Source organism: Hippocampus bargibanti, linkage group LG08 (assembly GCF_051943395.1).
Source record: "Hippocampus bargibanti isolate YZ-2025 linkage group LG08, ASM5194339v1, whole genome shotgun sequence".
Classification (NCBI taxonomy): domain Eukaryota; kingdom Metazoa; phylum Chordata; class Actinopteri; order Syngnathiformes; family Syngnathidae; genus Hippocampus; species Hippocampus bargibanti.
In genome coordinates, this window is record NC_142741.1 from 23256366 (window position 1) to 23283932 (window position 27567).

General features: G+C 41.0%; 2 protein-coding genes across 2 annotated transcripts in view; one reads left to right on the forward strand and one right to left on the reverse strand.

Annotated features, from left to right (window-relative positions):
- LOC148894841 (vang-like protein 1) overlaps positions 1–27567 on the forward strand; it is a 73846-nt gene that overhangs the window by 7761 nt on the left and 38518 nt on the right. The gene's annotated exons all lie outside the window — the stretch shown is intronic.
- On the reverse strand, positions 180–10287 carry ackr3a (atypical chemokine receptor 3a). Its single transcript, XM_089003191.1, has 2 exons — positions 10137–10287; positions 180–3960 (listed from the first exon to the last, which is right to left on the reverse strand). The coding sequence occupies exon 2, from the start codon at positions 3930–3932 to the stop codon at positions 2799–2801; it is 1134 nt and encodes a 377-aa protein (XP_088859317.1). The 5' UTR covers positions 3933–3960; positions 10137–10287; the 3' UTR covers positions 180–2798.

Consider the following 27567-nt stretch of genomic DNA (forward strand, 5'->3'; position numbering starts at 1 on the left):
ATTTTATTTTTTAATGATATTATTCTTGTAATATTATTATTAATATTATTAAAATAGGAGGCACTGGCCATTCTGAGAATAAACAGCATTATATTCATCAAAAACAAACATTTTGTTAAAAAAAAAAAGATCCTTATTTGATGATACAATGCCCGAAAACAAAGGTAGGCAGGAGCAACTTATTTGGTTTAATCTGTTTGTTTTATTTGAACAACAGTATGCATTTGTAGTTATGTACAAAAAAACAGTACAAGATAACATTGCAAATTATTTTGAAGACCCTTATTAGACCCCCGTGTTTGAGAACCACTGTCGTAGAGGATATATGATGGCGTGACATTAGTGACATGAAATATAACAGGATTTTGAAAGCGTGGAAACAAAGTATTTTCAATCAGTTTAAAATATGTGACAGAACATTTCTTTGAAAAACATAATAATAATGGGATGCTTGCTCCATTGGAGACATGTTACTCTCCACAATCACATAATGTCACCATAATTATGAAATACTGTAATATCCCCTCATATTAAAATTGCAGCTAAGACAAAAAAACTGCTACCTCAAGAATCCACATTCAAGACAAATTGCATTTATTTAATAAACAGTTTGTCATTACACATCACAAATGCTGTCTGCACATGAACAGTAAAGCTATCCGTTATTATATGATTTGGTTGTAAAGGTTTGTATGTGCATGTATAGCCCTGAGGCACTGATACAGCAGGATTAATTCTACAAATGTAATATAGAAACAGCGTCACTGGCATATATTTGTCACACGTCGTCACACTACAGTCAAACCTCGGACAATATAGATAGAGATAATTGGTTTATTATGTCTTCCTTTTCCCCCCCCAGCAGTGAGTGGCTTTTGACTTTGGTCGGAAAAGGCTCAAATTATGTTATTTATTGGCTACGTCTTAAATGGAAAGCGTTTGAAACGTGATTCCCTTTATGACCTTTTCTTCACACAATGCCAGCTTTGCCAGAGTTGGCTCTAAAAATAGCCACCTGCCTATAAAACCAGATAATATGCGCTTAATGTTGGAATGAGGTCATTTATATTTTAGACTATCGACACACATCATGGCATGGCTATGCTGAAGTTGAAGGCCAATGGCAAAAGGCTAACAAAGAAGGCCAACTAGCAGTTAGCTGCTATTTTCTGTCTAATAATAGGCTCCATAGTGTATCTCTGAACATGGGTTATGCTTTCATTTTAGTACGATAGGTGAGTGAAAACTGCAAAGTGAATGATTAATCACGTCTCAGAAGTGGCTACCCAAGTTTATTTTAGGAATACATAGCGGTTTAAGTTAGCATGTCATAGCGCAACAAGGCAAAAGCCATAGGGCAGTAGAAAAGGTTGTCAAGAATGCTAACTGGCAATTAGCTCCTCAATGGAACTTTTAGCATTGGTAATAGAGTCCCATAGGTAGACACTTCACAAAGTGGACATTCTATGAAGCTGTAAGCTAGCGGGAATAAGTTAGTGAGCTGTTAGGTCCGGTAAGTGCTACTTAAGTTATATTTGAGAATGTGCAATGGTTTCATTCTGGCACACTTTGGACTTCATCAATGCTGAAGACATAGGCTAGTAAAGCCAGCTAACTACCGGGTAGCAAAAAAAGCTAACAATGTTTTAAAAGAAATACACAGGCTAACACACATCAAAACAGAGCAATACTGCCAATGGTAAGCTAGCAAAGTGGACAAACTCACATTTATGTCTGCTCAAAGGTTTCAGAATGTCAATTTGAGCACAGGTGATAGTACAATCTTTGCACTTGAGTCATTAACGTGCCATTTGGGGATAGTAGCAATCATAACAGCAAGCCTCAACAGATATGAACCAACAAATGGGAAAAAAACATGTTCTTCTTTGGTTGAAGAATTCAACTGAGGTGACGCCATGAGGTTTTCATGCCTAACGTGTGACAGCAGGATTTGAACGAGGACCCAGTCACTGGGCACACTGAAAGTATGAGGCAGATATGATTGGGATGGAGCAGAGTGTGAGTGACAAAGTCAAACAATATCTGAGTATAAATAGATTGATTAAATATGCCATTTTGCTCGTAAAGCTTCAGCAATGCCCGTTTGATTCGCTCTCATCATACATGCACACACACGCACACACACACACACACAAATGCAGTGATTCCTAGCCACTGAGCAGTGGCACATGAGTGCCCCAAAATTATTTCTTGTTATGAATACTTGCGTGTATATATGTTGGCAACTTATAGTAATGGATAAAGCAATAAAATCTGATTCTGTTCAATGAAAAAGGTTGAAAAAACATATGCCACACACGCAACAGAATAAGTTGTGCAACTACGTATTTCAAATTTGTGTTCAATAAACAGGCCAAGATTTTGGGAGATAATCAAGTATATATGTAGACGTACATACATTTTGTGACTTCTTTGGGTGGTGTTTGCTTGGAAATTCTCCTAATTTTAAAAGATGTGACGATGCTCAATAAATGTTGGGAAACACAACATCAAAATCAACCACACATAACATATACACACATAACATAAGGTTTGTACACGCCAGTTTGGCTTTCCAACTCACTAACCATATATAATAGGTAGTTATATATAGGGTTTCACTAATAAAACTGCTTTCTAAGTGCTTTTTTGCGCAGTCAATCGAGAGTGATACCCTGCTGTCCACAGGATTTCTCCACCTCGCTGCAGAAAATGTCTGTAAATGTCATTTAGTGTCAGATTTGACGTTGGTTGACAGCGGATGGAATTTCAGCCGCACAGCTTGAATGGAAAGCTCATCATATCTGCGGCGGATTGTCAACGGCGACGGCGGAGTACTCCGCATCAGACACGTTGGATGTCTCAATGAGACGTGCCAGACCAGTTCGTGTGGAGTACTTGAAAATAAAGGCTTTCATGAGGTCGTAGCGGTAGTTCCGGTTGATGAAATTGTAGAGGATGGGGTTGAAGCAGCAGTGCAGCAATGACAGGCACTGGGTGAGGTGCATGGCCACATAGAGGAAATTCTCCAAGCCGCAGGTGAGAGGCAGCACACCCAGTTGGGAGAGCGAGTCAGCCAGCAAAACTGAGTGGTACGGCCCCCAGCAGCCCAGAAACACCACGATGTAGGCCAGGATCACTCTGCGGCTCACGCGACGCTCTTGCTCCACCGTAGTGGATGATGGCGAGGATGTGCAAGTGAAGGATCTGGCCAGTAGCGCGTAAAAGAATGCGATCACAGGGAAAGGGAGTACGAAGCCCAAGAGAATGAAGCTCAACTGGACCCCTACCATCCACTCCCTTGGGTGGTCGTCCGGGTACACCGGTCTACAGAGCATGCTGTCGCCGTGCGAGGCCTTCACCGTGCGTAGGAAGTAGGTGTCCGGCAAAGAGGCCACCAGAGCCAAAAGCCAGACTCCAATGCAGATCATGCGGCGGATAGATTTCCTTCGCACACCGCCCTGGTTCTCCCGGTGGCTCGTCAGGCTCATATAGCGGTCCACGCTCATGCACGCCAGGAAGAAGATGCTCCCGAAGAGGTTGACGGAGAAGAGCAGGTGCGTGAGTTTGCAAGCCACTTCGCCAAAGGGCCAGTGGCCATGCTGGGCCAGTGAGCTGACCCACACGGGTAGCGTGGCGCACACGCAAAGATCAGCCACGGCCAGGTGGGCGATGTACGTGTGGGTCTCGTGGCGAGGGGTGGAGTCTCGTTGGGCGCGAACATTCACCCAAAGGACCAAAGCGTTGGCTGCCAGGCCTACAACAAAGATGAAAGTATAGAGGACGCACATGGAGTGGAGCAGGGTGATGCGGTTGAACGCCGTGTGGCACACTGTGGTGTCCACGCTGGAAATGTTGGAAAAGCTATCGGAGAAGTTGAGGTAGCCCAGGGACTCCCACAGGTCCTCCATCTCGCTGGTGCTCAGACTCATCTCGACTGCCGACACACGACGAGGAATCCTGCAAAAAGAACACATGACCTCATCATTCCGGCTGAAACGGTTTTAATCTAGACAAGAAGTCAAAACAATGGCTAATAAAGCCATGTGGACATCTTCATTAAGCTGTATGGAAGATTTGTTTGCAGGGGACACATAGTGTAACATTTGGACATATCGTCACACCCTTCTAATATTTTTTTTCTCTCATTATGACTCATTTGGAACTGTGGGAAACCAAAATTTATCAATTAATGACATATATAAACAAGACAAACAGTAAACAAACTATAAATAAAAAAAAATGAGACTGACCATTAAGTCAAGACTTAAACTGGAGAGTGACTTTAAACCTTAAACTGACAAATTGATGCTATTGTTAAATGCAGCTTCTTTCTGTCATGATCTGGTTGGCGACCAACGGGGGGCGCTGTCGGCCCCGCCTACACCTGCACAGGTGCTGGTCGTCCCGATCAGATTGGCGACCAGCGGGTAGCGACGTCAGCCCTGCCTGCAGCCTCGCAGGTGTTGGTCGTTTAATCATTGACACTTAAAAGGACACCTAGCACGACCATCCGGTGCCGGTTCATTGTTTGTTTGCTGCTTGTTTGCGGCATGCATTGTGTATGTGTTTGTTTAACCTTGGCGGACTTTTACTTTTGGTTTTCTTTTGCTACTTTGTATTTTTTCCATTCAGATGATTTTGATGTTTTACATTTTGTTCCTGCTGACTTTATTTTAATACAATTTGTCAAACAACCTCCTGCTCCCTCCTGCCTGCTTTTTGGGATCCGCACCCGCCATCACCACCTCGCAAACCGTGACACTTTCATGTTTGGAAGCTGGCTAAAATAAAACCTCTCCTTTCTCATGAACACCTTGAAGCAGTAATTCATGCCTTTGTCTCATCTAGGCTTGATTACTTTACTTTAGAGTCATCCAATCCTCCATGAAGTGTCTGCAGCTGGTCAAGAATGCTGCTGCTCGCCTCTTAACTGTTACTCGTAAGAGGAAGCATATAACTCCTACTCTGGCATCCCTTCACTATCTCCCTATACATTTTTGAGTTCTTTTCAGGATCTTATTATTTGTCTTCAAATATTTAAATGGCCTCGCTCCTCCACCCCTAAACACCTTTCCGATGCCTCAAGTCTGCTGACCAGCCATTATTACATTTGCCAAAAACTAAACGAAGGCTCACAGGTGGTTGAGCCTTTTCCGTTGCTGGTCCCACTCTCTGGAATGTCCTGCCAAGCAACATTCGGCAAGGATCCTCGCTGCCCATCTATAAAAACTGCCTCAAAATTTACTTGTACTCTTTGACATTTGACACAGCATGATTCAGACTTCCTGGTGCTTTCTACTATCTTTGTGACTGCTTATTTCCTGTATATGACAGCTGTCCATGTTAAGCGCTTTGTTGCAGCTTCAGCTGTTGTTAAAGCGCTACATAAATCAATTGTATTGTATTGTATAGAAAGCACAATATTGACAGGAGAAGTAAATCGTCCAAGAAAATCCAATAAATGTTTTTGTAAGGTGTGAAAAAAATGTGGCAATTGGATGCATGTGATGGGCACATGCATCCAATTGCCATGACCGAAATCAAATACAGTCAAACCTCGGTTTTCGAACGTCTCGGTTCTCATCCCATTCGGTTTTCAACCAAAAATGTCATATTTTTTATGCCCCGGTATACAACCGAAATTTGGTTCTCAACTAAACTGAGTGCATCTGAATGCATCACTCGACTACCCTCCGCCTCCTTATACGTCACTTCCTTATATGTCACGTCTTCCTCATTGTGACTGACGCATTAATATTGTTGTTGTTTTATTTTTGCGAAAATGCAGACATATTTGGTTGAGATCTCCTGAATAGTATGATTTTAAAGCAAGCAGAGGATGGTTTGAAAAGTTAGTGTGCCCTGTGTTTGCCCAAAGACAGCTGGGATAGGTGAATAGCAGAAAGAAAATTGGTGAAAATAAGTTTTTTTTTTATAGAATTTTACACATGACCTGCTCTATTATTAAGTTTTTTATCCGGTTTATGCGATGAAATAGTTAAAAAGTTGTTTTCTAGACTCTGAACGGATTAAGATTTTGTACATTGATTTTAATGGAAAGTGCTGTTTCGGTTTTTGAACAAATTGGTTTTCGAACAGGTTTCTGAAAAGGATTATGGTCGAAAAACGAGGTATCACTGTATAACATTTGTTTTAGCTGATTGCTGGCTTCCATGAAGTAATGGAGTTAATGTGACAATCTTTCTTTCAATGCCTTTCCGCGAACAGATGAATGAGCAAGAAGGAAATCACTTTTTCATCACACTGTCAGTCTCTTGAATGGTGTTTTTAGCTTCATCAAGCAGCTCATAAAACAGTTACTTGTGGTCTGCCACCCGACGCTGAAGAATCTTAATGTTGTTAACTTGTTCAAACATGGCTTTCAGACCATAATAGTCATAGTGTCTGCAGTCAATATGATTGATGCCTGGTCGAGGTGCGTGAGGTCGTGCGGTTCCGAACAAGTGTTTACATTCGCTCCTCGAGCGCAGCGCAGATACGGAAGCAGCGAGAAGAAACCCAAACAGTGTATTTCCGGAGCGTTCCTGAGCATTCCAAAATAAAGCTACTTTGGGAGGAAACACGATGCCACTTTAAAGAATGTTTTCTCATAACGTGCCTCAAGAAGTAAAGAAGAAATCCTGTTTCCTTTGTATTCTTCTTGCAAGGTCGCAGAGGAGCTGTCTCCATGCAGATTGATCAAGGAAGGGCAGTTTAGAACCTTGAACATGTCATTTTTACAACATCTGAAGCTAATAACAAGGGAGTGTGTGCACAATATTTCAAATAGTTGGATAAATGCCGAGATGCAAGTGGAAGGCAGCACGAGGAGGCCACACGTACATTTTTTTGTTATGCATAGCAAAAGAAAAAACATTATGTGCTTTTTTGTATGTTTTGTAAGCAGATCCTGGTTTTCGACACTCAAAAACTTGCAGTTTTTAGTCATGAGGGTAAAATGCGAGGCAGTGTGGCATGTTAAAAATTCGGCACCGTCTTTTAGAATGAGCCCACAGTGACATATTTGGACCGCATTGCTGCCCAAGCGTCACAGTTTGCTGCGATGTCTCTTTTCCAATAAGCCGCCCGCCGTGATGTGAGAGGTCGGCCGAAGAGTGAGCGGGAGTTCTCTTGTCGGGAAGGCAGATCAAAACCAGAGCAAGGCTGCCTAATGCGCTTAATGCTCCACAGTGACCTCTGTCCAACCACGGCGAGGAACTGTGTGCCGAGATCAGCGGGTGGCTTGACATGACGCAAAATGCCTTCCCTCCATATTGTAAACGGAGGGGCGATGGCCACTGCGGTGACAGGTTGACATGTGACTGCCTAAAGGCACCTCTGCACCCACACGGATTTTTCTTAACTAAATAAAAACATTCCACAGCTCCTGGAGACATTTTAGGATCACATCACACACACAATAATGACTTTTCACCTATTTGTTGCAACTTATCTGCATCCTCCACTCAGATTCAGCAGTCATGCGTCCCTCAAAGTATCGATTTACCAATCATACAGCTGCAGGTATTTATAGCTTGTGTTCTTTGAAATGATCAGATACTTTACGTTAAAATGTCTCTAGTCACATTTGCCCTAAATCCTTCCATAGTAAAGTACGAAAATAAAACTGGCATTGACTCGCAGGATAATAGAATGTCAAGTATAATATTACAAATCACAAACCAGTACTGCTTGCAGGGAAATGTGTTTATTACTACAATTATAGAGGATTTGGGACTTATTAGGCTTGTAAATTGTGTAAGAAGTATCATTTGCGAGAAACATTTGATCATAATTAATTGAATGTTTCTCTTGTGATACAACCCTACCGCGTTTGTGTGTGTGTTTTGTTTTGCTTTAACTGGGAAGCATAGAGGGCCATTCTTTGTAACAGGGGGATTTTCAACGCAGGGATAATCTCTGACAATGGCCTCCATTTCTCTCATATTATATGGAAAACACCTGAGCCAGGTAGCACGGCAGGCTTCAAGCTAATTAGTCTCTTAACACCTACAGCCATCAGATAAAACACACACACACACACACTGCAGTCTTGAGTTCAGCGGCTTTGCAGCTGCTTTCTGTATTTATTTATACTTTGTTATTCATAACTAAAAATGGCATGTGTGTCAAATTAAAATAAGAGGGAATGCGTAAACAGTATTGATTTGTGCATGGAGGCTTGAAAGAAGCATATAATCCCCCCATAGACACACACACACACACACACACACACACACACACACACACACACACACACACACACACACACACACACACACACACACACACACACACACACTCTCTCTCTCTCTCTTTGAATCAGGAAATGTTCAAAAAGTATAATAAATAGCATGTGTTTAATTAACCAACAATCGGTGAGAAAGAATCTAACAGATGTCAACATGTGCATAGTGCTATCATTTTGTTACGATTTTTTGTATCACTTACATTAAAGGACAACAGACGTCCCCGGACAAGTTGTGTCCGTAATTTGTAAAATGGCTTCAAATGACTTCTATTGAGCGTATTTTACAAAGATTCCACTGCATATAGCTATATTTTACGTTTTAAGACTCGTGCTGAATATTCCGGAAGTCTTGTTTTTGAGTTGGTGACGAGTCCGTACGTGACGTCACTGAAGGAACGCCCCTGACTGAAAAAAGGGCACATTGTAGCAGTCCTTCCATCACGTCAATGCTTGTTTGGTCTGAAAACCTCATGTTGCACCAGAAAGAGCCAGAAGATGGCGACCAAGCTCCATGTAAGGAATTTATCAGCCTGTGGAAACGGCTGATTCATTCCTCACAGGAGCTCGGTGGCCATTTTCTGCCTCTTTTTGGGTGAGACATTTCCCCCCAATGTTGCCTCAAAATGGCACGGAATAAATTTTTAATTGATTGCAAACATGTATGCTTTCCTCTTCAGAACTATTTAAATCATATTCATAACTGGATGTGTAACAAGAAAGCATATTCTCTGAATATGAAGCCATTGTTTTGATTCTCCAGCAATGCAAGACGTATTGGCGTGACGTCATGAACTGGGGACCAATTCGCTGCTCAATTTTTTTGCAGATTTTGGACACTTTAAGCCATTTTTATTGGTGTTTTGCATTTGAATAAAAATATCATACTGCGTGTTTTGGGTATTTTAGATGCTATAAAACGTTTTTCTGATGTCAATTAGGAAACAAAAAAAGTGACGTCGGTTGTCCTTTAAATGAATCAATTATGCTTGTAAAAAGAAGGAATACGTTTAAAGGATACGGTGATTTGTGCTTGGAGTCTTAATAACATCGTTTTTATATTGATAACGTAGGTTAAGTTGATGATAAATTAAGATTAAACGTATTTGAGTTGAAACTAACAGAATCAAATAGAATGTCTAAACGTGGAAAAAAATATACAACAGCACATCATGTACTAGCCAGTATTTTTGATGATTACTTTTACCTCGTAAACGGTAACATATTAGTGTTTTGGGGGGAAAGGGGTACATAAAAGCACATTTTGTACTTCCTACTGCCTGATTATTACTTTAACATCGTAAACAGCGGCACAATAGTGTTTTCTCTCTCCCTTCTCGCTACAACCCCCCCCCCCCCCCCGTCTCAGTCACCGCGAGCATCTAGTTACAAATTAGCCCAAAACAAAGCTTTTGTCTCTCAATACACAGACACTAACTGTCAGTCGAGGGGTTTATTGTGCTAATGCCTCCACACAACGAAATTGGTGCAGGTGCAACGTGTTTTCGGTTTTTTAAAAGTTTTCTACTGTCACTAGTTGTTTGCATAGTTTGCAAACACTCGACTGGGTGGTTATGGTGCAATCCGGGCCGGCTCGCCTCACACTAAACAACACAATGTAATTGTTGATTTATATCAGCACACTGAAAACAAAGTACTGTTATCGGTCAGAATTTACCATTCAATACATTGAAGTGGGGAGGGGGATGTAATGCAATGTCAAGACCATATAATTTAGCATATTTTATATTACATTATTCGTTGTGTGAAAAATGCAAAAGCGTTGTGATAAGTAGTTATAATATCAGATAGATGTTCTTAAAACGGCGCGACAAGTCTAAAAGTGGCTTTTCCCGTAGCACTCGAACTCATCATTGCAGTTTACCTCTTTTTTCTTTCCTCAAGTCTTTCGGCGATTCTCAGCACGCTTTTCGCTTAGTTTTTCATCAAGTCCACTGATGTGCACTTCGAGGTCTCTCCTCCGGGTCCTTCTCACGCGAGAATGGCTCGAAGACTCGTGCACTTGCAGAAACTGACAGGGAGAGCTACGCCTCCGGGGCTGGACGTGAACGGAGGTGGAGGCTGCGGTGGGGTGGGAGATGGATGGGGTGCAGACAAATTGCAACTACATCGTTGCGGCTGGGTTTCGGTCAGGATGTGGGCCGAAGAACGTGCTTATCCTGCTTTTTTTAAGAGGAAAACGACTTTTTTTTTGAATGACTGAACCTGTTTGTTTTTAGCTTGGTACAAGAAAAACCACAAACTTTTCTGAAAACTGACAACACCCAACATCCATATGTACCCCTCAATCCTTAGAAATGTCAGGGATACCCTGGATTAGGTGTGAGACAATTTCACATCTAGACAAACAATTAGATTGGATTGGATGTACCTTTATTCGTCTCGCAGTGGAGAAATTGACATTTCACAGCAGCAAAGTTATGAAAGGAAGAGGAAAGGAAAGAAAGAAGTAGAAAAACAAAATACAGGAGCTGCTGGAAAGGCAGCCACTCTGGCGGCGCCATTTTGAAGTAAATAAAAAAAACTAAATAACAAATAATATGACAACACAAACACACAGCCATTCATTCTTCGGCACTTGCTGTACCCTATTTGTGACATGAAGCAGTTCTAGATGTAAGAGGAGAGGATCAAAGGATCTTTGATTTACAATATAGAAAAAAAATATTGTTCAAATTTGTTCTAGGTGTATTTGGCTGCATACCCAACTCACCCAAAAAGAGGCAGAAAATGGCGACCTACTGTGAGGAATGAATCAGCCCGTTACCACAGGCTGATAAATTCCTTCCACGGAGCTTGGACGCCCTCTTCTGGCTCTTTCTAGTGCAACACGAGGTTTTCAGACCAAACAAGCATTGACGTGATGGAAGGACTGCTACAATGTGTCCTTTTTTTTTTTCGGTCAGGGGCGTTCCTTCAGTGACGTCACGTACTGACTCGTCACCAACTCCAAAACAAGACTTCCGGAATATTCAGCACGAGTCTTAAAACGTAAAATATAGCTATATGCGGTGGAATCTTTGTAAAATACGCTCAGTAGAAGTCATTTGAAGCCATTTTACAAATTATGGACACAACTTGTCCGGAAACGTCGGTTGTCCTTTAAACACATACCAAACGTGGCATCTCAACAAAGTAATTGTCCTATAAAGTTACTTTTAGACTTTGTTTCGAAAATACTGTACATTGTGCTGTACAAGTGCTGAAAATGTGCAAAGACTGAAAAGAGTCTATGGATGGATTGTTGATAGTGTAACACTGTTTATCAAGACAGTAAATGATTGATTTTAAAACGGTTTCACATTCTACTCTGTCGCTTTTTTAAACACTGTGCTCCACACACAAACACGCCAGAGATTCTGTCCTACCTGAGCCATAATTACATGCTATGTAATTATAACCAAAACATACTGGAAAACTATTCAAGCACAATCCACTTTGACATTTTCAGTTGAGGGGCCTCATCCCTGGAGGGGCTCGCCCTGCTGTTACTTCAGAATGAAACCAGACTCAATGAACCACATCCACAGTTGATCGACTTCCACCCAAAACCAACCAACAGGTTAAACTCAGCAGAGCAGGCACCTGACACGCCCTCTGAATAACGAACCAGATCACGGCAAAGTCATGTGCAAGTTTAGGTATTAATCAGTGGTCTGTTATTTTAAGTCAGGGAAAAACAGTACATCGCAGAAAATAATATGGCCAAAGAGCTGAGTTGAAATGCTGCCTTATGATCTTTCTCGTGTGTGTGTGTGTGTGTGTGTGCGTGTGTGTGTGTGCGTGTGTGTGTGTGTGTGTGTGCGCGTGTGTGTGTGTGTGTGTGTGTGTGTGTGTGTGTGTGCGTGTGTGCGTGTGCGTGCGCGTGTGTGTGTGTGTGTGTGTGTGTGTGTGTGTGTGTGTGTGTGTGGGAGGGGGGGTTGAATACCATCTACATATGTTAAATCTGTAGCGTTATTCCATATGGCTGTCACTTTGTCTCATGCATGCCAGAGCAACAGGTGGGACTATAACCCATGCCCTGTAAACCCACGACTGTATGTATTCAAATTCAAACAGATGAATGAATTGCAAAAACTCGCCAGTACTTTGATTTATGTCACTCAATCGAGAAGAATTCTTATGATGTATTTATATTTTTATAAGTGCAAGTTAGCTCATTCCCTGCCAGATGTGCAAAAAAATGTGTCTACTCCAGTGCCAGGGTTTTTGTCATTGTCACTTGAATTCCAGGACCCATAGAATATTTAGTTTTAGGACTACATAAAGATCTAATACAGCATTAGAAACATTGGATTATCTTCTTTCATCAGAAAGAAAAAAGAGTTAATTCCTAAAATATATGAACCTATAAGACCTTGAAATGGGGCTGGCTGTCCAAAATACAATGCAACACATACATATTGATTTATACTGCGCTTTAACAACAGCTGAAGTTGGAACAAAGCGCTAACATGGAAAATAGGGAAATGCCAGAGCGCTTTATCGGCACCCAAGCATGAAAAAACAAAACCTGAACAAATTCGGGAATGGCACTCTTCGTCATATTTTCAATTCCCAAATAAATTCATGAATTGCAGTGAATAAGTTAAAATTGCAATAATGCCACGGCCCATATAATGACATAGCGAAATTATTACTACTTTGACAAATGTCCACTTTATGCTTCATTTTTCAAGTAGAATTAAATTAAAGTCAATCCTGGTACTCAAAACAATATTTTTTTCCAGATTCACAGAATTGTTTTTAGTGTATTTTCTCACCTCTCTCACCCATAAAGAGCACATATTTGGGTTTGCATGAGTTTCAGGTCAAATGTGCATGGGTGAGTGTTCACTCTGAATATGCATCGCATAAATGAACGCAGACAAGTGGGTGGAATTAGGAGCTAATAATACATTTTGAGATAGAAAGCAGAAAAGTGATTAGTCTCATGTAAAAACACAAACTTGAGGTTGTTTTACAAAATTTCACTTAGTCGACTTAGTCTTCAAAATTTGGTTTAAAGGACATCCGACACCTTTTTTTGTTTCCTAACTAACATCAGAAAAACGTTTTATAGCATCTAAAATACCCAAAACACGCAGGTTGATATTTTTAGTCAAATGCGAAACACCAATAAAAATGACTTAAAGTATCCAAAATATACTCCAAAATGAAATGGCCAGTTTCAGAAGGTCCCGCCCCCTTGTTTGTGATGTCACGCCAAGACGTCTTGCCTTGCTCGAGAATCAAAACAATGGCTTCAGATTCGGAGAAGATGCTTTCTTGTTACTCATCCAGTTATTAATATCATTCAAATAGTTCTGAAGAGGAAAGCATACATGTTTGCGATCGATTAAAGGAATCCTCCCATATCAATTCGAGCCGTCAAGGACAGTATGTAGTGTCCCAGAAAATGCAAAAGATGGCGCCAAAGCTCCGTTGGAAATGGGCTGATTTGTCTGCTCGGAATTTATGCCAGTGAATATCAAATAGTAGTCTTGGTGCAACACACAATGATTCACCATCGCGTTATTTTTGTGTTTTCCTTCTAATTTCGCTATCAACACGGATCAACACGAAGTTTTCTGACCAAACAAAGTACCACAAAATACATTGTGTGTCGCTTTCTCGGTCAGGGGGCGTTCCTTTAGTGACGTCACGTAGGGGATCGTCATCAACTCGACAAAAAGCCTTCCTGAATATTCAGCGCGAGTCTTAAAACATAAAATATAGCTATATGCGGTGGAATCTTTGTAAAATACGCTCAGTAGAAGTCATTTGAAGTGATTTTACAAATTATGGACACAACTAGTCCGGAAGCGTCGGTTGTCCTTTAAGCCTACTTTCCTCTTCAACGCCAGCAATTAACTTCAAGTTCCATACAATATGAGATCATCCTGATTCATACTTTCTGCCATGTCATGTTATAATAAGGCACTCATCGGGCATATATTTTGATATTTTGTTATCTTCACAAGGTATGCTGCGTCCAGTGTGTTTGCCCTATAAAAAGAATTTATCGCTGAATGGTACGGGTCAGTCCGCCTGACTTTATCATGGCTGAATGCGGTGATGAAATACAGCCAGCAGCCTGCCTGCCTGCTTGGTGACCTCATTAAAAAGCAAAGGAGTGAATTCAATGGAAGCTTTTAAGGAGAGCTCCCACTCTGCACGCATTGCCATTGTCCTCCGTATCAGAAGCATCAGGAGGATCTATAAGCCGAAACATCCGCAGTCCCGCACGCCGCTGCCAACCTCTGTTCTTACACTCCCCATTCACAAGGAAGGCACACTGGGAAACCAGGTGTGTGAGTGCATGTTCGTGCGTGTGTGTGTGTGTGTGTGTGTGTGTGTGTGTGTGTGTGTGTGTGTGTGTGTGTGTGTGTGTGTGTGTGTGTGTGTGTGTGTGTGTGTGTGTGTGTGTGTGATGGGAAGCTTGAATAAAAGCATTCCGGGACACTCCGGGAGTCCAGTAGGTTATTGTGTTGCGATTCATGTAAAGCCGCAAATGAAATAAATTCAAATGAAAGGATGTGATGAATGAACTTGAGTCCACTATGTTGGAATATTAAGGTCATTCTAAAAAATATTCTGAGATTAAAAGCATAATCTTACAACGATAAAATAGTAGGCTTTCCTATTATTCACGAAAAAGTGAGATTCTTCCATTTCATTTCAGGTATCATTCAATAACTGTGTTGTTATTTTCAGTCGCAAAATGGCCGCCTCCTCAGATGGATAAAAATTGGTATATTTTGCTACTTCATTCATGTACTCGAAATGCAGTGGCGAGCAGTGGATTTCATCACTAGGCCTTCAGTAGTACTATGTCTGAATCAATCCAGAATGAAAAAAGTGTGGTGTGATTTACTAGAAGTACACTAGAGGGTAACATTAGTCAGTCAGTAAATCTACATCCGAATCAATTTCTTCTCCTCCTTCAGCCATCGTGGGTTGACAAAACTGCTATTAAATCAACACAATATAAGCTTATACAACTTGCTACCAATACAGTATGCTAGCCCTGACCAGTATGCTCTTGTCACGAGCGGCTTGTGATCAGAGCAGTTTTCGCAAGTATTTCACCAGTATGATTGACTGGTGAAAACTTTGATGTTGAGTAGCGCTTGCAAGAAGGCTTTTGTACCCCTTTTGGGTTCCCAACTCGAAATCTGATTGATTTTTGACCCTGGTAACAAATGAAGGCTGAAATGTGATTGGTAAAATGCTTAAATACGAAAAGAAACATCTGGAAGCAGCGCAGCAGGGAAATCGGTGGATGGTCTCTAATCAACATTTTGAATGGATTTCGACTTACGACCATTTTGATCGGTCGGAAACGGAACCCGGTCGCAAGTTCGATGTTACCTGTATATTATAGACGTATTGGAAAATACATTACAAAACTTTGTTTTTTCATTGCTAAAAAAAGGACTTTGTGTTATGTATCATCTGTTGATACTCCTCCATCAATTCAGTCATCACAGATTTTTTTATTACTTATTAATTATTTTTTTTATGTGTACTACAATACTTTTTATCTTTCAGCATCCACGCTGTCAGAAATAGGGGTAGCGTAGGATTCCGTTTTTTGGAAGTTGGCCGACTCCATGCAACGCAGATGTGAAGCAGTTGTCAGAAAAGGAAGTGATTGAGTGGAAAGCAACATGCATCTTCTTTTTATTTAGTATATCCCGTAACTACCTCTTAAATCAATAGGTGGGGTGGTAGGGTTAAAAAAAAAGATATTACTGCTCATCATAACATTCAATGTATTTCCATTCAAGCCAATGTTTACGGCACAGGTGTCAAAGTCAAGGCCCACGGGCCAAATCCGGCCCGCCACATCATTTTTTTCGGCCCACGAAAGCAAATCAAACTTGTTAAATTCCATGATGATTGCTAAAATCTGAGCCAAAATTTCATATTTTTGGACCACAATAAAAGTCATTATTCTTGACTTCAGATTTGAAAAGGAGTTATTCATTAATTTGCTGTGTGCTCTATATGTAATATTTGAAGGGATTTAAACATTCTAATGGGTTCCCCAAATTCATAACGGCCCTCGAGAGGAAACCATAACTACAATGTGGCCCGCGGCAAAAAATGACTTTGACACCACTGGTGTAGCGTGTACTGATCTGACATTTGAGCCTCACTACCTCTCAAATCAATAGGTGGGGTCAAAAGTCATATCAGTACACGCTACACTGTCAGCACTCTGGAATTGGCATTTTTCAGCAAATACCTTTCACTCTCATATGCCTGATGACAAAGCAAGAAATCAAGTAGTTTTGAAGGTCCAAATCATTACATCATCATTCACTACTTCAACATTCAGGATCAAGTGTTCAATATCATGTATTTATTTATTTTGCTTGCACGGACTTGTAAATGTCCGTGCTAGCAAGACTACCGCGGGTATATTTATCCATAGAACAGAAGGAAATCCCCATTGCTTGCCTGCCAGTCTTGGCAGAGGAATCTCGCTTCCGTTAACTCCTGATAAGATTTGTGTTAGCGTCGCATTTTCTCATAGATTCAGCCCATGATGTGAAGTGGCTGCGTTGTTCAATTTAAACACAATTGGCCTTGCTATTCTTATGTTTCGCCGCTCAAAATAACACAGTTAACCTTTTGACCCATTATTACATTATTTCTTTCGACCAACCGTATTTAAATTCATTACAGACATTCATAAACACAACGATTCTGAGATAAGGAGAAGGAAAAGGGTGGGCGACAGCCGGCGGGGGTCCGTGGCGACATCATAGAAAGAGGAGAGTGTGGGAGAGCCAGTTGAGGCTAGCAGAGGAAAAAAGATTGAGTGACTTATTGCTAATGACTTCTCTTTCTATTGTAGTCTAGCCCCCACGTCGATTGTGGGGGGTCTGGCGGACCCTTGCTATTTTTGTGCAAATCTCTATTCAGTAAATTCCCTTCTCAAACACGTCTTCAACAATCTACCTCCTCTGCATTTTCTCCGTCTTATACCTCCTATGTTTCCTTTGCTTTATTTTTTTCCTACATTTTTCTGTAGGCATTGTCCATAGTTGATGCCTATCCTAGTAGACTTTGGATCAGAGGCTTGGTGCACCTTAGATGAGCCCGCCATTGAATCGCAAGGTACTTATACCCAGACACACACTCACTTTTCTAGCTTAATGTACCTGTAGTCTTCATTTAAATATGCCGTATTTTAACATTCAAAGAAGCTGCAAGATTGGGAGAAAATCTAAATTCAACTCTCTGAACACATTGTGCCTCTCGACACCGTAATTAGAATCAGAATCAGAAAGCCTTTAATAGTTCCACAATGGGGAAATTTGCAATCTGCAGCAACAAAATTGAAAGAGTCAGGGGATCAAAGATAAAAATAAGTATTCTATGTACAAAAGATGTCAGGAGACTGAAATGCACAACTGCACAAAAAAGTATCATAAAAAGAACTGTATATAGTTCAAAGTAACAAAATATATAAAAATATACAGTATACAAAAATATATACAAGTATAAAAAGCATATTTGATACATGTAACTGTATTGACTCAACATTATGCAAGTGATGATTCATTTGTCTGTCTTTTTGATATTCTCCAGCATCTCTTCAAAAGAATGATGGTCAGAAACTACAGCACAGGTGTCAAAATCAAGGCCGGTGGGCCAAATCTGGCCCGCCACATAATTTTACTCGGCCCGCGAAAGCAAATCAAGCATGCCAATATTCATCATGCTCGCTAAAGTCCGAATCAAAATTTCAAATGATCGTATGTAAACCACAATAACAGTCATTATTCTTAACTTCTGATTTTAAAACTAGTTACCGTATTTTCTGGTGTATAAGGCACACTGGAGTATAAAGCGCACTCCCAATGAATGGTGTATTTTCAAACTTTTCTCATATATAAGGCACACCGGACTATATAATGAAAACAAATCCAAAAATTGTATAATTTATAAATATGCAAAAGTTTTCCAAATAGAAGGCACACCGTATTAAAAGGTGGTATAGTATAGACTGAGGTTACGCACTACTTCTTCTACCAAGAAGGGGGGGGGGTGGATGAATGGAGTTTGTGGCTGCTGACAGTAGTGGCGAGACCTGTTGTGGCTCAATGTGACTTCACATATCAGGCTCACCAGTATATAAGGCGCAGGGTCATCTTTTGAAGAAAATCGAAGCTGTTTGGTGCGCCTTATGCACCGGAAAATACGGTACTTGCCGTTCAATGGACTTGTGCGTTTGGCAACTGTGAGTTGAGTCTCTTCTTATTAGGTGAGCTGATTTCCATGTTAGACAGAGACTAGTGTAGGATTTGAGTGTGCTTCTGTGACGCGCTACATGTGTGTAGAGCGAGCTTGCTGCCTTGGGGGAGGTGGGGTGTCTCTTCTCAAGACTAAACAGAGCTGAATTTACGATAACATTTCTTTATGGCCACATTTTTTTTTTTTTTTTTTTTGTATAGCGATTTCTGTTTTTATACATCCCAATAAGTTCCAATTCCTCTTTAAGCCAACAAAACTGAAAATCGCACATGGAGTGCAGGCCCATGAGATGTGCTGACACATTAGACGTCATGCATGATGATTCTTTTAAAGGACAACCGACGTCACTTTTTGGGGTTTTTTTAACTGACATCAGAAAAACGTTTTATAGCATCTAAAATACCCAAAACACGCAATATCATATTTTTATTCAAATGCAAAACACAAATAAAAATGACTTAAAGTGTCCAAAATCTGCAAAAAAATGAGCTGTGAATTGGTCATTTTCAGAAAGTCCCACCCCCAGTTCGTGACGTCACGCCAAGACGTCTTGCATTGCTGGAGAATCAAAACAATGGCTTCAGATTCAGAGAATATGCTTTCTTGTTACACATCCAGTTATGAATATGATTCAAATAGTTCTGAAGAGGTAAGCATACATGTTTGCAATCGATTAAAGAATTTATTTCGTGTCATTTTGAGGCAACATTGGGGGGAAATGTTTCACCCAAAAAAAAGAGGCACAAAATGGCGACCTCCTGTGGCCACCTCCGTTTCCACAGGCTGATAAATTCCTTATATGGTGCTTGGACGCCCTCTTCTGGCGGCTTTTGGGTGCAATACGAGGTTTTCAGACCAAACAAGCATTAACGTGATGAAAGGACTGCTACAATGTGTCTTTTTTTCAGTCAGGGGCGTTCCTTTAGTGACGTTACGTAAGGACTTGTCACCAACTCAAAAACAAGACTTGCTGAATATTCAGCGCAAGTCTTAAAACGTAAAATATAGCTATATGCGGTGGAATCTTATTAAAATACACTCAGTAGAAGTCATTTGAAGCCATTTTACAAATTATGGACACAACTTGTCCGGAGACGTCCGTTGTCCTTTAACCTCCATGTGTTATTTGAATTTTGAATGCATACTGTATTATAGGGAGAATTTGGGCTTTTAATTCACCCCGTGAACCATAATTAGTATAAATAGTAATTAAACAGTTTGCGATCCACATACCCTGGCATAAACTCATCCCATTAGCAATTTACATTTAGATTTTACAGCCTTGGGAACAACTTGAGGTCCATCTGCCCGGACCTTGAATTGCTGTTGTCATGCAAGTTGCATTTATCACTCGTGACGCCCTGCATGGTACAACCACGGCGACCTTTTGTATTCCGAAAGGATTTGTTCATGCAGGTGCATGCTCAGCAACCAAACGGCTTCCCACTTGAGAAATGAAGCTGTCAAAACCTTCCTGACATTGACAGAGCATCTCTCCATCCCACTAATGCGTGTGTTGTTGTTGTTGTTGTATGTGTGTGTGTGCGCGTGCGTGTGTGTGAAGAACGTTTGGCTGTCAAAACATCCAAGAAACCTGAGCGAACGTCAGCTATTTTCTCCTTGACATATCCTAGAATATACATGATGTAACAAGCAAACCACTCACTGAAAGACAAGTGCTATCATCAACTGTGTTTACGACATCACCATAAAGAAAAGTTCTTTGTTCTCCTGTAGGTAATTGAAGAAAATGGTCGCACAGGAGGAGCGTAACATCAAACAAGGATGAAGCCATAAATTGTAAGGGGCCACGTCTCTTTAGGAACTCACTAAAAGTGTTTTTTTGAGTGGCCCCGAACCTTATCGTAAAAAAAAAAAACTTCCTGCTGCTATGCTGAAAAGACATTAGTGTCACCATGGTAACGCCTCACTAATGAGTAATAATGGAATAGTACAAAGGAGAAAGAAGGAGTTGGTAATTGTACTCCATCTTGGGATTCTTTGGATTCAATGTCATATCGCAGTTCTTTTTGGGAGGACACATGATCCAGATTGTTCGATCCTGAAATATCAATACAGCTCAGCTTTCTGAGAATTGAATTCTCTAAAGAAAAAAAAATCTATATTTCACTAACTTAGGAGCAATGGCCATTATATTTTATAGGACAACCGCTACCACTTTTTTGTTTCCTAACTGACATCAGAAAAACGTTTTATAGCATCTAAAATACCCAGAACACGCAGGATGATATTTTTAGTCAAATGCAAAACACCAATATAAATGAATTAAAGTGTCCAAAAACTACTTCAAATTGAACCTGAAGTGATGTCTGAACCTCCGTTTAGTTTTTAGTACATTTAATAATGGCTAGTCAACAGACCTGAGGTGATGGGAAGGTGTGTTGAGGTGGATGAGCTCGGAGTGGTCAGGAGGAGCGAGGCCATTTAAAGATTTGAAGACAAATGATAGATCTTGAAAAGAGCTCTAAAATGTTTAGGGAGCCAATGAAGGGATGTTGTATGCTCCCTCTTACGGGTACCAGTCAAGAGGCGAGCAGCAACATTCTGGACTAGCTGGAGATGATTCATTGAAGATTGGCTGACTCCAAAGTAAATCGCATTACAGTAATGGAGCCGAGATGTGCCTAAGGCATGAATTACTGCTTGAAGGTGCTCATGAGAAAGGAGAGGTTTTATTTTAGCCAGCTGCCGAAGATTAAAGAAGCTGGATTTAAAACCAGCACCAATTTGTCGGTCAAGTTTAAAGTCACTGTCCAGTTTAAAGGATAACCGACGTCTCCGGACAAGTTGTGTCCATAATTTGTAAAATGGCTTCAAATGACTTCTACTGAGCGTATGTTACAAAGATTCCACCGCATATAGCTATATTTTACGGTTTAAGACTCGCGTTGAATATTCAGGAAGTCTTGTTTTTGAGTTGGTGACGAGTCCGTACGTGACGTCACTGAAGGAACGACCTTGGCCGAAAAAAAGGACACATTGTAGCAGTCCTTCCATCACGTCAATGCATTTTGCTGTGCTTGTTTGGTCTGAAAACGTCATGTTGCACCAAAAAGAGCCAGAAGAGGGCGACCAAGTTCCATATAAGGAATTTATCAGCCTGTGGAAACGGAGGTGGCCACAGGAGGTCGCCATTTTGTGCCTCTTTTCTGGGACGCTAAATTGCAGTCCAGATGCCTCAAAATGACACGGAAGTACTTCTTTAATCAATTGCAAACATGTATGCTTTCCTCTTCAGAACTATTTGAATCATATTCATAACTGGATGTGTCACAAGAAAGCATATTCGCTTTCGCAACTCAATTTTTTGCAGATTTTGGACACTTATGTCATTTTTATTGATGTTTTGCATTTGACTAAAAATATCATACGTTATGTTTTGGGTATTTTATATGCTATAAAACGTTTTTCTGATGTCAGTTAAGAAACAAAAAAGTGACGTCGGTTGTCCTTTAAGACCCAAGTTAAAGTTCAGATAAGGAGCCAGGTGGCCCCGAGTCTACAGGATGAGATGTACATGGGCCACTGGGACCAAACCGTATCACTTCCGTCTTCTTTTCATTGAAGTTCAAGACGTTTTGTACCATCCGTGTTTTGATTTTCTCCAGGCAGGATAAAACTGTAACTTGTCAATCACTTTTCCACCAATGAATTTTCTCTCAAATAATGATCAACTCACAGTACTGAATTTTCTGACCCGGTAAAATGCAAAGCAAACCTCTCTCGAAGTCATCCAGACTTTCTTTTCTCTCCTCTTTTTCTATGACCTCAATGAATCTGTCAGTGTTTTCCTGCTCCGCTATTGACCATGACCATCTGTGGCTCACTCCATTGACTATGTCTGTCATCTGCGAGGGCAGCAGTAACTCATCAAAGAAGTGGAGTTCTGTGTTCCCTCAACCGTACTCTTTTTCGGTGCATTTTTGCGTATACACGCATATATCATGTCATATGGGATTATACCCCCTAAAAAGTGATACTCAAGGAAATGTCTTGCTTCGGGTGATGTTGAGTGCATCCAATATGGATTTGTGAATGACAGCATCTGTCCACAGGCTGTAAAACGAAGGGGGGGAAAAAAGTCGTTCATCTCCTTTGGTTGCCCCAAACTGCTGCGAGGCCAGATTAGCAATGCTACCCCCACATACCACATGTGTGCTTACTGTCATAAAGTTCACAGATAAGGTTGCTAACTTTCACCCCGTATTGTCTTGTCATGCGAAGGTTGGAGGGAAAAATGGTTCATCGGTTACATTGGAATGCGCTTAAGTTTTGGGGCGTTTAAAATGCAGCTACCTTGGAGGTGTTTTATATTCGTCTGCCTTTTTGACAATAACCCCCATTGCACAATCTCAAGGTCAAAGTGAAAAAGCCACTGGGGAGAGCACAGATGTTGACCAAGGTTGTGAATTTGGCCGAAAACCCAAATAGCTCAGTTTCGTGGCCACGCACCTCCGGCATAAATTTTGCGTCACGGCTGATTAAAGAGGTTTGTTTTAAGATTCCTTCAAAAGAGTTTCATTAAGTTGTTTTTGCATAAACTTAAAAAGCATGTGGTAATCATCACCAATATTGCCTTTTGGACAATTTGCTTCATTGTAGTAGCGTACATTGATTTGATAAATTGACCAAGACTCTCAAGCTTTGTCATCCGGAAAGCTCTTAAACCACAGAGTCTATTATGATGAAAATCAAGTGACAGAAGAGGGAGGACCCCAGAGGTCCAGAAATACCATGTTTAAATTTGTATTTAAAAGGTAACTGATGGGTTAAAAGTGATCGTTCGTCCCTGGTTCATCGCTCTTCAGGGTGTTAGAAGTGGGATGGTGAATTCAGCAGGAACCCAGGTGTTGAAAAGAATAAGTTATTATAATCTTGTAGACAGCAGGGACATTGTGAGGTCGGTTGAGGAGAGACAGTGAGAAGAGAGAGAGATAGACATGTTGGGAGAGCCTTTATAAAAGACGGACAGGATGTGACATAATAGGATGTGACGTAATAGAATGTGACGTCGTGTAAAGGACGTGACGTATAGGATGTGATGTCATGTTAAGGATGTGACATGTCAGGAAGTCCAAGAAAAACAAAACGATGAAAAAAGATGTTTAATGATGTTCGTATAGTGAATTGCCCTAACCGTAACACAGTGAAGAATGTCTTGTTTTTTGATTAGATTTGATGTATTCATTCTTTCATTTATTAGTCTCTCAGTGGAGAAATTTACATTTCACAGCAGCAAAGTTATGAAAGGAAGATGAAAGGAATGCATACAAAAATAGAAAGACAAAATACCCACAGAATATTGAGTTTTAGTACTACATAAACATTCAATATGTCATGATCTGGTTGGCGACCAACGGGTGGCGCTGTCGGCGCCACCTGCACAGGTGCGGGTCGTCCCGATCAGTGGCGGACTGCCAAGTTCGAATTGGCAACCAACGGGTAGCGCTGTCAGCCCTACATGCTGCCTCACGTGTGCTCCCGTTCCCAATCAGTAACAGTTAAAAGGACTCCCGGCACGACCATTTGGTGCCGGGTCATTGTATGCTGTGTATGCATTGTATGCAATTGTATGCATTGTGTATGCATTGTATGCTGTGCATGGGTTTGTTTCATCTTGGCAGACTTTTACTCTTGTTTTTTCTTTTCATACTTTGTATTTTTCTGTTCAAATGATTTTAACGTTTTAGATTTTGTTCCTGTTGACTTTATTTCAATACAACTTCTCAAATACAACCTGCTGCTCCCTCCTGCCCGCTTATTGGGATCCACAACTGCCATCACTACCTCGCAAATCGTGACACAATACAGCATAAGAAACCTTAGACTCACTTCTTTTATCAGAAAGAGTTAATTCCTAAGTTATATGGGTCTGGAGTAATATGACGAGCAAGTGGGCGCGGCTGTACAAAAGGAAAATGCTGCCCCTTGGTGGGAGGAAAAAAAAACATTGCCAGGGGTCTGACCAACGTTTTATCGGCACCCTGCAAGAAAAACTAAAACCCAAACAAAATCAGGAATGGTGCTCCACGTCATATTTTCAAATTTGGGTATGGCAGTGAATGAGTTAAAATCTATGACATAATTTTTCCATGACAATACTAGCCTGTGATGGGGTCTTTTTCGGTTCCATAAGAGCAAAATGACTCCACTCGATAGCAAACCACGTCTGCACTCAAACGGGGGTGGAAAACTAGTCCACCAGCCACCGTGGCATTGTTCGACCGTGTGGTTTGGTGTTCCTCCGCCGAAACTAGTCCACCAACCACCGTGGTGCTGTGTGGTTTGGTTCGTCCGCCGAAAACTAGTTTGTATGCCAATATTATATTCATATTAACATCTTAATTTAATGTTCGTAAGGTGAAACGTTTGTGAGCTAAAGCGTTCGTAAGCAAAGTATCACTGAATATCCCTATTTCCTCATTAATTTCTGTCAACCCATGTCTTCTGTATGTCGTTGGTGTTGAGAATTGAGTTGTACGAGCAAAATGTGCAAACAAACAATGACAAAATAGCTAATTTGTTTCACCCTAAGTGGATCACTTTTAAAGCGACGTCAAAGCTACATAAGTCACTTGAAAGTAAACAAAACGACATTCCGTCCGTAAACAAGAAAACGTCGGGCTTCCCGTAGAGCCGAGCTTGCGCGGAAAGCCAAACACTACAAGCTTTTTTTGGACGTAAACACAACTCGCGAGGGCCTCTAACAAAGTTCATTGGATACATATGCTGATGGACTTACTTGAAAAGGAATTTAAACTGTGATATACAGTGAGCATCCATTCAAACTACCCCGAAGCTAAAAATTAAGATGAAAAATAAAAGGAAAACCAGGTGGTTCCCATTGGCGCTCTCACAGCATTCAGCTTTGCGGCAGTCAGGATGTGACGACCCGGGAAGCATCTGGAGTTTAGGCCTGTGTGAGCCTTACGTTTTTGAGAGTGAGGCTCTTGCTCTTAAACGCGGTTTCCACTAAGTCAATCAATCAAACTTTATTTATGTTGCTCACACACACATACATTTGTGAGTTTTTTAAAACTGGTAGATCAAATGGCAACACAAAGTCGTCAGGAAATACCAACATCAGTGAGGAAGCACGAGAGACGGAATAAGAACAGCAATAATTGGCTCACTTTGGGTTGCTGGTGAGATCGGGCCTTACCCCATCCCACCCTTCACTGTTGGCCAGTATGATCAACAACGTTTTCCGTTCACACCTGTGGACAATTTACAGTTTAGATTTATTTTGCTGACCACACATCCAACTGGTGCTGTTCTTTCACTCATTCGCTGCCATTCCCGAATGTATTCGGGTATTGAAAAGTGTGACGTTGAGCGCTGGTCAGACCTCTGGCTATGTTTTTTTCCCCTTCCACGAGAGGGCAGTTATTGCCTTTTGTCCATGTTAGCCCTTTTTACAGATATTTACAGAGTCGAATTTGCCTGGATTCTATCAGAAGCAGTCGACCATTTCAAGCTCATATAACTCCAGACCCATAAAACTTAGGAATTAACTATTTTTTTCTGATTAAAAAAAAAGAGAGTCGAACGCTGTATTGAATGTTTATGTAGTCCTAAAACTCAATATTCTGTGGTTTCTGCAATTTGAGTGAAAATGACAAAAGCACTGGCACTGGAGTGCTACATTTTTGCACATTGTCTGTCAGTGAATGAGTTAATATGATTTGATAAGTCGTGTCTCCAGAGAAAAAGCTCGTAGGTGTGACGATCTTACTTTGCTAAATTGAGATTTAAGTCGGCAATGCTAGATGCATGTATTGGTAAATTGCATGCTACTATCTGAAAACCCACTTATTTCAAATTGTATTTTCTGTGTAGCTCTTGTTTCTATTTATAATTATATTTTATTTATTGTATTCTATTCATAATTGTATTTTATTTATTATTGTAGCTATGCTCATCTGTATCTGCTAAGTGTCTTTGAGAGCTTTGAAAGGCGCTTGAAATAAAATGTATTATTATTATTATTATTACTACATTTTGGTGAATCATTCTTTCATGTGGAAGGTAAGCACTGGTCTTGTGTAGTATTAAATCAGGACACACAGCCATATATAAAAGTGAGCTGCACAAAAAAAGACTGATGAGTAAGCAGATGCGATGTTCTGGCGCTGGTGCAGATCTGCTTCTCATTACAGAGGGATATAAGAGATTTTGAGAGAAGCTAAAAGGCTGCCAGTTAACTTTATCTGCTGAGACTCCACAATCCACCATCCTAAGCCGTCTCGCTGTGGACCTCCTAGCCACGCAGTCCTTCTTCTGCCAGTAAATACGATCGCTCACATCGGGCAGCAAGCAACAGGCACCCCATATATTAGGTCTTAAGTGGAAGGCTGGATAGGCGTGATTTCCATCCATCAAAACTAAAGTGACAGGCCTTCCGTGGAAGTTTTTTTTTTTCCAGAGTCGAATTTGCCTGGATTCTATCAGAGGCAGTCGACCTGAGTCAAGTGCCTGTCAGGAAAAGGGGAACTGAGTGGGGGGGCGCATTGACTTGAGAAACCGATGGGGATGGAGGAAGGTGCGGAGTGGGGGCACAAGGTGGTATGGGGGTGTTGAAAAAAAATGCCTCCAGTGAACATTCACAACACTAATGAGCAAAAGAGTGTGTGAAAAGTCCGCTTGCGGAAAAGGTTTCCTGTGTATTTTCACACTAAAGAGGCACACAAAAGAAGGATGGAGACGAGGATGAAAAGCCCTGAAAGACACATCCTGCAACAGTTGCTTGGGAGAAGAAAAAAAAGGAAGGAGGTTGCGATTGTTATTATTTGTCTTTTCTTTCACACAGTTTCGACCTCGTACAGAAAGAGAGAGAGAGAGAGAGGTAAAGAGCTCCGACGTGGCTCTATTTGTAGACTTGTTCCTTCACAGCTGCTGATATCTTTTTACCATTATACCAAACAGCTGTTAACGTTTGCCATCACATCCTGAGCATTTTCTCAGGCAACGGTGCATCAACACTGGGATTTGGTGATAATACAGTAAGGCCGTTAATGTCAGTG